Source organism: Drosophila sulfurigaster, chromosome 2R, assembly GCF_023558435.1.
Source record: "Drosophila sulfurigaster albostrigata strain 15112-1811.04 chromosome 2R, ASM2355843v2, whole genome shotgun sequence".
Lineage (NCBI taxonomy): Eukaryota > Metazoa > Arthropoda > Insecta > Diptera > Drosophilidae > Drosophila > Drosophila sulfurigaster.
Window position 1 is genome coordinate 2244718 of NC_084882.1, and position 14302 is coordinate 2259019.

General features: G+C 35.2%; 1 protein-coding gene across 1 annotated transcript; it reads right to left on the reverse strand.

The window, feature by feature from the left end:
• Positions 1-3958: 3958 nt before the first annotated feature.
• On the reverse strand, positions 3959-4601 carry LOC133838902 (cytochrome c oxidase subunit NDUFA4). Its single transcript, XM_062270155.1, has 4 exons — positions 4502-4601; positions 4387-4429; positions 4148-4294; positions 3959-4087 (listed from the first exon to the last, which is right to left on the reverse strand). Exons 1-4 carry the CDS (start codon positions 4573-4575, stop codon positions 4025-4027), a joined length of 327 nt encoding a protein of 108 aa, XP_062126139.1. The 5' UTR covers positions 4576-4601; the 3' UTR covers positions 3959-4024.
• Positions 4602-14302: the final 9701 nt, after the last annotated feature.

The following is a 14302-nucleotide window of genomic DNA, read 5'->3' on the forward strand; positions in this document are numbered from 1 at the left end:
TGATTTACCTTCAGAGGATGTAGTGTTGGTGATCCGTCGCTCTTTATCTGTTTGAGTTAGAGTCGTGAGTGTGGCCTACGTTGGGCGCTGCGATAGATGCCGACTGGTTTGTTTGAACTTGGTATCGCATAAAATAACGTCAAAAAAAGACACTAACGGCGCGCGACATCCAAAGGACAGCATCCCCGCTGGAGCAAAGCTAGAGTGCGGACAACTGCCGCCGCGAGACGACACCAGGTATTTCTGACGACGAGCCACGAGGAACGGACGCCGTTCACCACCAGACGGACCAACACCAACGATGTGGAGCAGCGGATGCCAGTCGACGCATCCAACGCCGAACAAAGGAGAAGAGTCCGACTGGTGAGTCAATGCGGCGACACCAGGCCCACTCCGAGACCACTTTCACTCCGACATATTCCATGACACGCATTTGATAGTGGTAGCAGATTGCTCGATCGCGCTCGAGTTGCCGTTGAACTAAACAGTAACTAATTTGTTTTGAGTTTCGAGACCTTTATTCATATGCCGACTTTCTCGTTTTGCTCAATTACTACTCTTTAATTTATTATTTGTATTGTAGCTAGAACATTAAAATATTATTGAATAAAACAAGAAAAACGATAATAAATTTTTTTAAGTAAAACAAACAAATTAAAATATAATATAGATTGTAAAGTAAATTAAAATTACAAATTAAATTAAATTGAAAATGAATTAAAGTAGATCTACATTTGTTTTTGTAAAACTGACAGAGTAGGGACGATTAGACACGTTAATTGAACACAAACTTACCTGTAAAGTTACTCGCGGCGAGATATACATATATATATTTATCTATATATTTACAAATTCTTATATATATCTACCATCCCTTCCATGAGAAAACTCACACAACCATGTTCATCAATGTAAGTACTATTATATTATCCAAGAATTTCCTTAATTACTATTAACATTTAATTTATTTACAGATATTAATAGATATTTTAAGTTCAATATGGCAAAGGAAGATTCAAAGTAGGGTTGTTGATAATATATCAAAATATCAATATATCGATATTTTTTTATAAAAATAAATATTTATATCATGATATTTTTTCCCCTGATATATCGAATATCGCGATTTTTTTTTTTTATATATTTTTGATATTTCCTAATTGGTCACTTTGATTTGACCTAACTTCCTGTTAAGATGATCGCGGCAAAAGGTTTTTTTTCGGAAGTTAAAAATCATTCTGCAACCTGCAACATTTGCAGTAAAATTGTCAAAACGAGCGGCAACTCGTCGAACTTACTGTCTCACCTTAAAAACAAGCATCGGCATGTGTGTATTTCGCCGAAATTGTGCCAAGGGTTCACAATTTCGGGGAAATACACACATGCGTGTGTCTGATGTTTTTCTGGGGAATTCGTGTATTCCGTGTAAGAGATTTAATAGGCGAAATAAAATCAGGATTATATATGTTTTTATGCAGATGCATATGTTGATATACACAAAAAAATATAATTATGTATTTATTATACATATATATAATTTTGGAGTTAAATTTTGGTTAATGAAAAAAAAATAAATATAAAAAAATTAAATATCAAAAATACTTGATATATCGATATTTTTGGGTGATAAATATTTTTATCAATTTGATATATTTTTGAAAAACGATATATCACTGATACGATATTTATACCCGCTACCCATAGGGTAGAAGGGTATTATAACTTTGTGCCGGCAGGAAATGTATGTAACAGGTAGAAGGAGGCATCTCCGACCCTATAAAGTATATATATTCTTGATCAGCGTCAACAGCCGAGACGATATAGCCATGTCCGTCTGTCCGTCTGTGTGTCTGTCCGTCCGTCCGTATGAACACCTAGATCTCAGAGACTATAAGAGATAGAGCTATATTTTTTTTTCGACAACATTTGTTATGTTTTCACGCAGATCAAGTTTGTTTCAAATTTTTGCCACGCCCCCTTCCGCCCCCGAAAATCAAAAAAATCGAATAACAAGCGTAATTTTAAAGCTAGGGTTACGAATTTTGGTATATACAATAAATACTATAGTAGTTATGATTGCTGAAATTTTGGTTGCGATCAGATAAAAATTGTCGAAGTTATTAAATAAATTATTTTGTATGGGCAAAAACGCCTACTTACTGGGGGTCTTAGTTACTTTGTCTGACAATCTGGTATATTGTGCCGTCTATGGTATATTTTGAATGCGGTACTATATAGATATACCACATATACCATTTGGTATATTTTTTAGTATTTTTGCAATATATTTGGTATATTTTGAGAAATATATCGCAAAATATAATGCTTTTATTCAAAATGGGTAGCGGGTATCTCACAGTCGAGTACACTCGACTGTAGCTTTCTTACTTGTTTTTAAATATCATGCAACCCTAATAATAATGAACTGAGTGTAGGAAATGTATGTAACAGGAAGAAAGAGACATCTCCGATTCCATAAATGATATATATACATAGATATATTCTTGATCAGCATGGAGGACGATATAGCCGTCTGTCTTAGGAACACCTAAATCTCAGGTACTGTAGGACTAAAATCTCTCAAGCTTAGGCTTAGGTTGTAATTTAATTGGTTTTGTCTGTCGCAATTTGAGAATTGTAGATCTGGTCAGTCAAATTTCATAGGTATCTTTTCTAACAACTTTTACATGGGGGACACTTTCACTATTTTGTTAATAGTATAATAATTGCTTACGAGAGGTGAGTGGACACAGTAGCGTGTGAAATAAAATATATTCAAACCCAACAGCTGCACCCGATTAAATCATCAATAATTTTTTGAATAACTTCTAAGTTATTTACAATTATGTAGATTCATCAGTAAATTATATGAGAATTTGAATTTTTCGATACTTCGTGCAAAGGATTGTAAGGTGATATAGAGAGCAATATATTGTATAACAAAAAATATTAAAATAATATACATATGTATGTAGTTATAACTAAATTGAAACGTTTGCTTGTGTTGTTTTAAAGACGACTAATTTGTATACCCGCTATCCATAGGGTAGAAAGGTATTATAACTTTGTGCAGAAGGAGGCATCTCCGACACTATAAAGTATATAAGATGACAATTAGATGTTTGAGTTATTTTATTTATTGTAGAGTTAATTTTTATTTTCATAAACTCGTTACAATATTACTTTTAGTTGTAGTGTAAATTTTAAGTATTTTGATATTTGTAAAAGACCAGGCCGAAGTGCCGTGATCAATAAAAAATTAAACGATGGGACAGCTGAACCGTTTCGTTGCAGGCAAGACCGAATTAAAAACTAAATTGATAAACAATATTTATTCTTAAGCTAAACCCAAAAGAAATACTTGCAGTGTAAGCATCACGCCACCAAGTAGCAATCGGCAAGCCGACTCAGCATAATAGCGGGCAATAACCGCATGCTATGTTGCATGATAATGAATCAAATAAATGACTAATATGTTAACATATGTATATTTTTGATCAGCGTCAATAGCCGCGACAATATAGCCATGTCCGTGTGTCCGTTTGTATAAACATCTATAACTCTAGAGATATTCAAATTTTTTCGACAATACTTGTTATGTTTGCACCCAGATCAGGGTGTTGCGAATTTTGCCACCGAAAATCGAATAACAATCGTAATTTTTAATCTAGTCATGATACATACTATAATATAGTCTTCATGATTCCTAAAAATATGGCTGCAATCAGATAACAATTAAAGAAACACTTATGTATGTAAGGACAAGTACGCCAAATTATTACGGGTTGCTTTGACTGACAATCTGGTAAGTTTTGTAATCAATGGTATATTTTGAGTGGAGTACAATAAAAATATACTAAATATAGCATATATATTTATTTTATAGTAACCTGCCCATATACCTTTTGTCTGTTATATATCTTCTTTAAAAGGAATTTTGAATAATAAAAAAGAACAATTTAGGTTTGTTACACGGTTATTGCATTTATTAAGATAATATATTCAGTGTTTATGTTACCACACTTTATTCTTCAAACTTGGGAGCTGCGCTCTCGGTTTTGGAATAATCCCTAATGGGAGAATAAAACTGCAATAAAAATACAAATCAAATAAAATTTAATTTTTTTTTTTTAGAATTGAAAATTACCTTATACTGCTTGTTTTTATATTCTTGCCATGGTTCTGGATTTGAAGTGCGGTTCCATGTAACATCTGGGTTTCTGGTAGCAAGACGAGTCATATAATAAACGGCGCCTACGGCTCCAGCAGCAACGCAAACATACAGCGGAATCAGCTAAAGTCCAAAAATAAAACAAAAATATTACTTATCTGCATTTAAAATTTAAATTTGGTTGCATAACAAGACAGAAATGAAATGATACATACCGCCGGATTTTTTTTAAGACTCTGCAATCCTAATCCTTGCATTCTGAAATAAAAAGAAACACATTAATATACAGATAGCTTATTATAAAATATTTAAAATCTCAATCGCATATACTTTAAAACTTCAAATTGCTTAAACCAAGAACTCTCAATAACTAAATAGAAAATTTTAGAGATGTGCAAAAACATTACAGCATTAGTTCGATTTTATTTCATTTCAACTAATCATTAATACCGATGAATCGTAATTATTAGTTATACACATACTTCAAAAAAGCAACGTCAACTCCGCAACTTTAGCGTCACATATCGATACAAAAATATCGGATAAAACAAACATTTTATTTTTGCCTATTTACGTGATATTTAGTCTTAAATTAAAAAAAGTTTAAATGCAACACAATAGAAAACTTAATTATTAAATCTATGTTTGTCACATTGCATACAGTATTTATGCACTAAATCGGGAATGAAAAATTTGGGGTTTTTAAAAATATGTACCTTTGGTTCATTTCGCAGGTTCATCGAGTAACTGGAACCAGTGCCGAACCAGTCAGGCCAGAGACAACTTATAGCCAATTTCCACTGCATCCAAAACCTCTGTTTTCTTTGTTTTTTTTCGTTCAAGCCGAATGTTACGTTCGCCCCATGTAAAAATCCATATGAAAAGTCGGTTTTTCTACGTTCGCGAGCTACGTAGAAATAGCGAACGCACTTTTTGTGTAATTACGCGATATTTTATCGATATGACAACGAAAAAGAGCTCACCACTAAACAAACAGCTGACATTTAAGTGCGCCAAGGTATGAAAATAGAAAAATAAAAATTTTATTTTTCGTTATAAAACAAATTTTTTATATTTTAGATGAGCCAAAAAACTCACATGCCGTTAATATCGTGGAGTGGCATCCACGAGGCTTTGTTGTTCGAGTTATGGGAGTTTTCAAAAAAAAATTCGGTGTTTCCAGGAATATCGCGCTCCCAAAAACACCCATGCCGTTGCTAAAAAGTAAATGTGTTAATGTAAATATTACATTGCTGCCAGCAATTCTACTTATATAGGCCCAAACTAATGGCTATTTCTTTACAATGGCAATGACCTATACTTCCTCCACTTCGTTAAAATCCTCATATTATATAAACCTTGCAATTTAAGAAAATTTTCCATTTTAAAAATGCGCGTGTTGTTTTTTGAATTGTTCGCCAACTCGTGTTTACATTTGAACAGCTGACATTTCAGAGCGGCCATATTGAGAAATTTACCGTTGCCCATATTTTTCGGGTTGTGCCAATGGAAACCCCAAAACGTGACTTTGAAAACCCTGAAAATTATAACCTATTTCTACTATTATAGCCTATTTTCACTGCACCAAAAAAACCTCGTTTTTCCGTTCAGGTCGAATGTTACGTTCGCTATTTACATATAATATATTGATTTATTTTAATTCATAAATATACGCCATTTTATATTTTTATTTAAGTCAAAATTATTCTTCACATTTGACGAACTTGTCGACCATGCCGCACTATTTCATTCTATTTGAATCACATAGACAAAAATGTTGCTTATTGTTTTATTCAAATCGTTATAGCCGTTTTCGAGAAAATTCTGTGATTATTGTTATTACAAATCAATTGAATTTGGCATGGTGCAACGACATTATTATTATTTGTTTTGCAGATTTTTCAATCTTACTATGTATGTATGTATGTACATAATTGCGCAATACCTAATTTAGTGCATAAATGTATAAATGCAATTTGACAAACATGGATTTTATAGAAGGATAATTAAGTTTTCTATTGTTTTGCATTTCAACTTTTTTAATTTAAGATTAATTATCACAAAAAAGGTTAAATTAAAATTGTTTTTTTTTTATCCGGTATTTTTGTATCAATATGTGACGCTAAAGTAGCGAAAATATCTTGGCGCACATTATGATAAACGTAATAATCTTTCTATTGGGTCGTTGTTAGGCTAATTGGATGCAGTATTTTTTATATTAGAAGTATTAGAGTAATTAGATTTTGTCCAATCAGCGGTGCTACGGTTTTTATATTCACATATTCTTTTCGTTTTGGAAACGAAAATTAAATATTTGTGCACCCATTTTCATTTTCACAAGTTTCTTTCGATTTGCAAAACTAGCAAGTTTGTCTAGTCGAAATGCAAAGTATAAATGCCTTTTTCTACATAAAATTGGATCTAATTTCCAAAAAGAAACAAAATGTTGATTCAATGGCTCAATCTCGGCAACAACAATGTTCGTTTTGATAGGTTACCGTTAATCTGTCAATATTATTTATCTCCAAGGCTGACGAGCTTTTGGAGGAACAACAAAAATACTTGTATAATGAAGCGAATGGCAATAATTTTGTTGAATATGTGTAAAATATGTTTTTTTTTTAACTAATGTGCTTAATTTAATAAATGTGCATAAACAATATTTTAAACATCAGAAGGTAATCAGTTGGCATTCCCTTTTTTTGTGAGAAACATTTTTTTAAAACGGAAGCTACAAAACTGTATTTGTAAAAAAGAGAAAAGGCAAATACATATATATATTGCTTTAAGGATAAGCACAAATCATCTTTGCAGGATAAAATTATCCTTATTAATGTTCTATTCATGTAGACAATTGAAAAGACGAAAGGCATTTTTTCGCGTTGCTAACTCTGACCAAATAGCTGATTCAGAAGCAAGAAATAAAATGTTATGTTAGCAAATATGTAGTTGTGAATACCGGCCCAAATAGTTGTGAATACCGGAGCACCTAAAAACGAATTTCTAAAGCCGGAGCATGCCTGAATATCCCGGTTCTAAAGAGTTCTTGCCAAATCGACTAATGACGAGTTAGAAAAAATCATGAATTTCTGTAGAGACGATTTTGGCACATTTGGGGAATAGCTCTACAACCTCACCTCTCTCCAAAATCAGCACAAGCAATCAATGTTACCGATTAATGATCAAAACTTTCTTAAGCTTTTTTGTCAACTAAGGCCTCGTTTATATTTATTTAAAAGTCGCAGTAAAGAGCAATAGCAGTATCAAAAATATTGATCATGATACAATTATAGTCTCGTTGATACAATTATAACTCTTTTTTTATAACTCTCGTTCACACGACTAAGCTGCAGAGCAATAGCGGAAGCAAAATAAAATACTCTGTTTCAGTTTTGCCTTTAGTGACGCTACGATAAGGATTGGCGTGTTCTTTGAGGTTTCTTTACAACAGTATACAATCTATTTGTCACTAAAAGTGATGGTAAGCAACAACAGAATAGCTTCAGCAAATATTGTTACATAATTTTGGGCATATAGTAGAAACAAATCTAAAAAAGCATCTAAGTAAAAATAGCCCGAATTCCCGATGCCTGCTTTTTGCAATTTTGTCAAGCAAATGGCATTTGAAAAAAGCCTAATTTGACGAAAAAAAACGACTCTGGCAACACTGATAAGAAGGCAACTGCAACTGATATTCTTTATCAGCGTCAATAGCCGAGAAGGTCTAGCCATGGTACCATATTCAAAATATACCAAAAACGACACAATATACCAGACTGCCGGCCAAAGCAACTAAGACCCATAGTAAGTAGACGTTTTTGCCCATACAAAAGTATTTCTTTAATAACTTCCATAATTTTTATTTGATCGCAACCAAATTCAGAAATCACAACTACTATAGTTGTTATTGTATATAGCAAAATTCGCAGCTCTAGCCTTAAAATTACGCTTATTCTTCGATTTTTTTGATTTACGGGGGCTGAAAATTGAAACAAACTTGATCTGCGTGCAAACATAACAAAAACTATAGCTCTATCTCTTATAGTCTCTGAGATCCAGTGTGTTTCATACGGACGGACGGACAGACGGACATGGCTAGATCGTCTCGGTTGATGACGCTGATCAATAATATATATACTTTATAGGGTCGGAGATACCTGCTAAGCGTCGATGTCTTGAAAATTTCACCTTACGTATATCTCCGCCTTAAACCTCTAAGAAGGTTTGGTCTGATATAAAACGACTATCCGGCGCTCCTTCCATCCCTATAAAATTTATTCAAACAGACTCAGGTCTTGTTACCCGACCCCACCTAATTGCCAAAAAGATTGGCCAAGCCTGGTTAAATTACTCAAGGGATAGCAACTTTTCAGCAGTTTATATTCAACAAAAACTACTGTATCTATCTAGTACATATCAGTCCAACGTGCTTTCTGTCTAAGCCAAACGTTTAGACGAGAATTTTACGTTATTTGAAATAGATGCAGCGCTGGCAACTGTTAAAGGAAAAAGCCCAGGTGCCGATAAATTTCCTACCCCATGCTGAAACATATTCCATTTTGTCTCTCAACATAAGCTTCTGCAGATATTGGGGCTACATGCAGTGCTATCTAGACTTATGTAAATGCTGGAGCATTGGTCCTAGGCCTTATAATCTTATAAATGCCTCTTCATAATTGTGTTTGAGCACTACTGCAAATTCCCCGACCTAATTTTTGAGAACAATTGTATTAAAAGTATAGGTAAACTAGATATAAACTAGATATATTTAAATTTCACTGCGACAACCTCAGAAAACAACTAGAGTTTCGCTTAATATTATTAAATTTATAAGCTCTAAATATTCTAGAATTCACACCAATACGCTTGTAAATATTACTCGTGCCCTAATGCTCTTTAAAACTGTACATTTCAAAACTGTACAACACACCGAATGCCCTGTTAAGTAAAGAGTTCATTGGAATATCGAAACACAAACGGAAGTATAAATGCCCCTGTCGGCGTTACGCTATTTACAGTACACATACAGGCCTTTCTGGTCTGGACAAAAGCCCAACGTCAACACAAACCTTGCATCATCTTCAAAAAGCAAAACCTTCAGTTTCGAATTTCTGCCCAGATTCTATTGCGAATAAACTTGGTGTAAAATCTTGGCTTTCCACCGACGGCTCTAAAGCTCCCGATGCCACCACCTTTGCCGTCGTTAACAGCGATAGCACCATCATCGCTGGTGGTCTCCTTTCCAGATACTGCTCAACTTTCACCGCCGAATCTTTCGCCATACTAAAAGCTTGCCAGTCCGCTGCTGCCAACAAGGGCTATTTTGTAATTATACTGATAGCCTCTCTGCTATATCACCGTTGCAAAACTGGCACTATAGCGACCCTACAACACCGGAAATTAGGAAAATCTCGACGCCCAATCACAAGAATCTGGGTTCCCGGTCAACATGGGTGTTGATGCCAGATGATGGCAGGTGTGACCACTCAAACCAGCTGACGCGATCGTTTGTTATCGATAGTGAAAAAATTGGTATATTGTCAGCAGTCACACTGATCAAGCTTTTCCTCTAGTCTTAGTTACCCTGCCTACTTTTAGTGCTTTTTCCTTCATATGTTTTCTATTCTCTCTGCGCACTACAACGATCGAACTTGCAGATCCATATTTCTACAAAAGTGCTCAGATTAACATTTTAATTTGCGCGGATACCCTTCCGTCAGTCATCTTGAGTGGTTCCCGGCGAAACATTTGTGGTTCACTCCATGAGCAAGAAACCGTGTTTGACTGGATTCTCACCAGCCCCGTTTCCCAGTATTTGTCGACAGCTGTCTCTGCGTTTTCGACAAGAGTCGCCATGCAAACAGACGAACAGCTCGACAAACTGATTTCCAAATCTTGGGAGGTGGACGATATTCCAGCAAAGCTGATAAAAGAGTCTGATTTCGTTTGCGAAGAAAACTTCGTAAACACAACTTCTTGTAGCAAATGTGGCAGATATCGGGTGACTGTTCCATTCCGGAAGCCCGATGGCATTGAATTGGGTCATTCCAGATCCATAGCGCTGGCTCAGAAGAACGAGAATCGTTTGTCATCATGCCGACTTCAATCCAGATAGCACCACAACGAAGGTGTGAGCCGTTTTTAACGCTTCTTGTCCATCCTCAAATGGCAAAAGTCTGAATGATATCCTTTATTCAGGGTCCATTCTCCAATCGGATCTTACTTGGCAGATCCTCAAATGACTATATTTTCGGTATGTGTTCAATGCGGATATATCGTCGTCCTTATGGATTAGAAGCACACACCGTTCCAGCGAATCCTGCTTCGCATCACGGACGGTGAGATCGGTGACTTCGAGTTAAACAGTTACATTCGGTGTCCACTGCGTGCCTTTCCTGGCCTTACGAGTTCTCCAGCTACTCGCTGAAGATATACGCTTGCAGTATCCTCTCGCAAGCCGAGTCATCTCCGGCAGCATGTACGTAGACGACACACACTAAGGAAGAGGCATCCGGACCATTACGAAAGTGTGTGCAGCCCTGGACAACGCTGGGAAGTGGAACAACAAGAGCGTGCTGAAGAACATCCCAAAGGACCACCTACTCCGAGAGGACTTCCTAGAGCTCGAGCTCACGACAACAAATTCTTGTTCATGCCACCAGAAGTGGTTCATCAGGACACCTATACGAAGAGGGAAGTACTATCGCAGATTGCCAAAACCCTTCGCCCCATCCGCATGGCTGGCCCTTTTCGTTATCCGAGCCAAAATCTTCATGCAGGAGATCTGGTTGAAAATGCTCGAATGGGACGAACCTCTACCCGCGGATATTTTACCAAAACCCTTCGCCCCATCCGCATGGCTGGCCCTTTTCGTTATCCGAGCCAAAATCTTCATGCAGGAGATCTGGATATTTTACTTCAATGGAAGGAGTATCTCGGGAGCTATCCTGCTCTGAGTAAGATTCGGATTCCAAGGTGGGTTCAGTTCCAAACAAGAGTGAAGCTAGTACCATGGATTCTGTGATGCTTCAGAAAGAGCGTTTTCGCGAAGGATAAAAAAATAAAACAACGACTTTATTTTTAAATAACTTGTAGACGAACTTTATTGGTATTGCAAGATTGTGTGTCTTTAAAAACTGACTTTACAATATGTTGAGTTTGAAAAAGAAACTTCTTATTGCGACTTAGAGCTAACATATGTGTAATGTTTTGTGCATGTGTTAGTGTTTTAATGCTGAGTCCTCAAATTGCACTGGAAAATTTTAAGTGGTATGAAGTGGATCTTTTTGTTTGACGTTAGTCGCCGCCGCGACGAATTTATGTTTAGAATATGATCTTTATTTGAATGTAATAGCACCTTTTTGTTTGTCACTGTCGATCGAGAGCTGGCGGTGTCGCACTAAAATTGGACGATTAAAATACCTTAAATTGGAAAATGTTCTTCATGGTATGTAGAAAATATTTGTATAAGTTTTTAATTATATTTGTTTTTGTGTTGTCATGTTTTTAATGAAATACGTAAGCATTAGTTTTGTTGGTTCTAACCTTAAAATATTTGTGTTTCGTGGAGCATATCTAGCAAGAAACAACAGATAACAAATAACAACTTATGTGGTAGTATGAGTTATTATGTGTATATTCAGGTAGCATTTAATTAATTTGCGGGAATTTGCGGGGGGGTTAAATATTTCAATAGATACAAGCAAGGTTTCTCTTCGTCGGGGTGACTAACTAAAAATTTGGCTGAATTCAAATCGCAATGTCAAGGCCTCTTTTGACTGGGTAATTCCAAATGATTTTCCGGAAAACGATTTAGAGGTGATTAAAATAAAAAAAAAATAAAAAATAAAAACTAAAAAAAATAAAAAATTAAAAAAATCCGAAATTCACAAATAATATAAGCAGCAAATTCTCCAAGTTTCAACTTTCTAGCTTTAAAATTACGGTTATGGCCAAAATAAAGGCATTTCATCCCAATGTGCCACCCCTGGAGTTGCCATCTCATACCCCCTATTATCGGCACGCGATATATCGATAACCCCCACCACTGCTGGCACAAAAGATATATAACAACGTAACATATGTCTAGAAAATTTAAATTCGAAAACTATTTTTTTGGCTTTGCCTAGTGTACTTATTTGATGACTTATGTATATAATTAATAAAAATTGAATTTTAAAGAATTTTTATATTTTGGTAAGGAACAAAAACAAGTTATGTTATGTTTGTACGCTGGTCATGTTTGTTTCAAATTTTTGCCACGCCCACTTCCGCCCCGCTAGAACGAATTTTGGTATATGCAATAATAACTATAGTAATTGTGATTCTTGAAAATTTGGTTGCGAACAGATACAAATTGTGGAAGTTATTAAACAGGCATGCTCCGGTTTTCACTTTTCGTTTTCGTTTTCGATTTGGGACCAAAACCGAGATTTTCGTTTTAGGTGCTCCGGTTTTCACGTTTTGGTCATCGTTTTGCTATCGGAACGTTTCATTTTTACTGCTAAAACAGCTGACTTGTGTTTTGGTTAAAGTAAACAACGCAAAAAAATGTCTTTTGTATGTCCAATTTCGTGCGTGGATTGAACTCACATAAAGATATTTTTATCCTGCATTGTTTATTTATGCTTCCCCTCAATAAAATATATTTGGCTTTTCTCTTTTTTGCAAAGAAAGATTTGATACTTTCTTTAAAAAAATCAGTTGAACGGCAATCAGCTGTTACCCACAAAAATGGGATGCCACCTTTTAATGTATTTCATTCCGGTTATTCCAACAATTTTTTATAAAATTTTAACACATAAGTAATTAAATTAAATAAATTAATTTTTAAAAAACATATTTTACCCAACTTCAACAAATTTATCGCCATCCGTTTGATTATACAAGTATTTTTAACTTGCTTTTTCATTCTATCAAAAGTATGGCAGCTTAGGCGATAACTCATGGTGTCGGACTTATCGGTAGCTCACCAAAACGAAAATTGTTGTTGCCGACGGCAAAATTTGATATCCAAATTTGAGGTGGGGTCAGAAATTAGTCGTTTTAAAAATAATTACAAGCCTAATTGATCTGCTGGCGGTCTTAAAAGAACGACAATAAACCAATGAGTCAACTACTTTTTTTCCTTTTGCAAATAAGATCCAATTTAATATAGAAAAAGGCATTTACTTTTCATTTCGGCAAGTCAAATTTTCTCGAATTGCAATTCGAAAAATCTTGTGAAAGTGAAAACAGGAGCACTTTTTGTCGTTTTCGATTTCAAAACGAAAACGAAAACCGAAAGTGAAAACCGGAGCATGCCTGAAAGAAATACTTTTGCATGGCAAAAACGTTCACTTACTAGGGATTTTAGTTGCTTTGGCCGACAATCTGGTATATTATGTCATCTATGGTATATTTTGAATGTGGTATTATATCTATATATAACAAATATAACATTTGGTATTTTTTAGAGTTGTCGAATTTTTGATATATTTAAAAAAAATACCGCAATATTTTTCTTTTATTCAAAATGGGTAGCGGGTTTTATGAGTTTTTGGGATTTTGACATTCATCAATAGCCGGAAAATCCGAAATTTTATTACATGTGAGTTGTGTCGAAATTTGCCACCCTTGACGATGTCTGTCTGCTATATCAAAAATTCCGGTTGCCAGTTGGTGCCAAAATGGGTTTTATTTGTTGCTGGTTGTGCAATAACGTAGTCCGTGAAAAATGTACCCGCTTTAATGGCCGTATTGTAGAATTAATTTCAGCTAAGTCTGGATTAAGATGGACCTGTGAACACTACAGGAATTCCGAACGCGATATCGCTGGGCAGACGCGCACTGGTATTGGCGGACTTTGAAAAACTCTCTGATAGCTTCTCCGCTTTGGATTCTGGGTTTAAGGATATGAAGCTGTTGACCGAGTCTCAGAAACGTAAAAAGGCCAATACGCGTCTGTCGATTGCCTCTGTCCCTGTTCATAAAAGAAAATCGGTTTTCGGGTAGTAGTAGTATTAATAATTCTAATTTAAAGCACTGCCAGTTCAAAAAACTAAAATCCTCTTTACTTCTTTGCTACCAGAATTTAAGAGGTATTTGCAATAAAATTACTAACCTTTGTTTAAATAGTCTATATTTTCCTTT

What these genes read in the sequence shown, in the direction of transcription:
- LOC133838902 (XM_062270155.1), bottom strand. Translation starts at nt 4,575, where the DNA reads ATGTTTTTGCACATCTCTAAAATTTTCTATTTAGTTATTGAGAGTTCT. An exon ending in AAGCAATTTGAAGTTTTAAA is followed by an intron (nt 4,430 to 4,501) that starts GTATATGCGATT and finishes TTTTTATTTCAG; the next exon opens with AATGCAAGGATTAGGATTGC. An exon ending in GTCTTAAAAAAAATCCGGCG is followed by an intron (nt 4,295 to 4,386) that starts GTATGTATCATT and finishes TTTGGACTTTAG; the next exon opens with CTGATTCCGCTGTATGTTTG.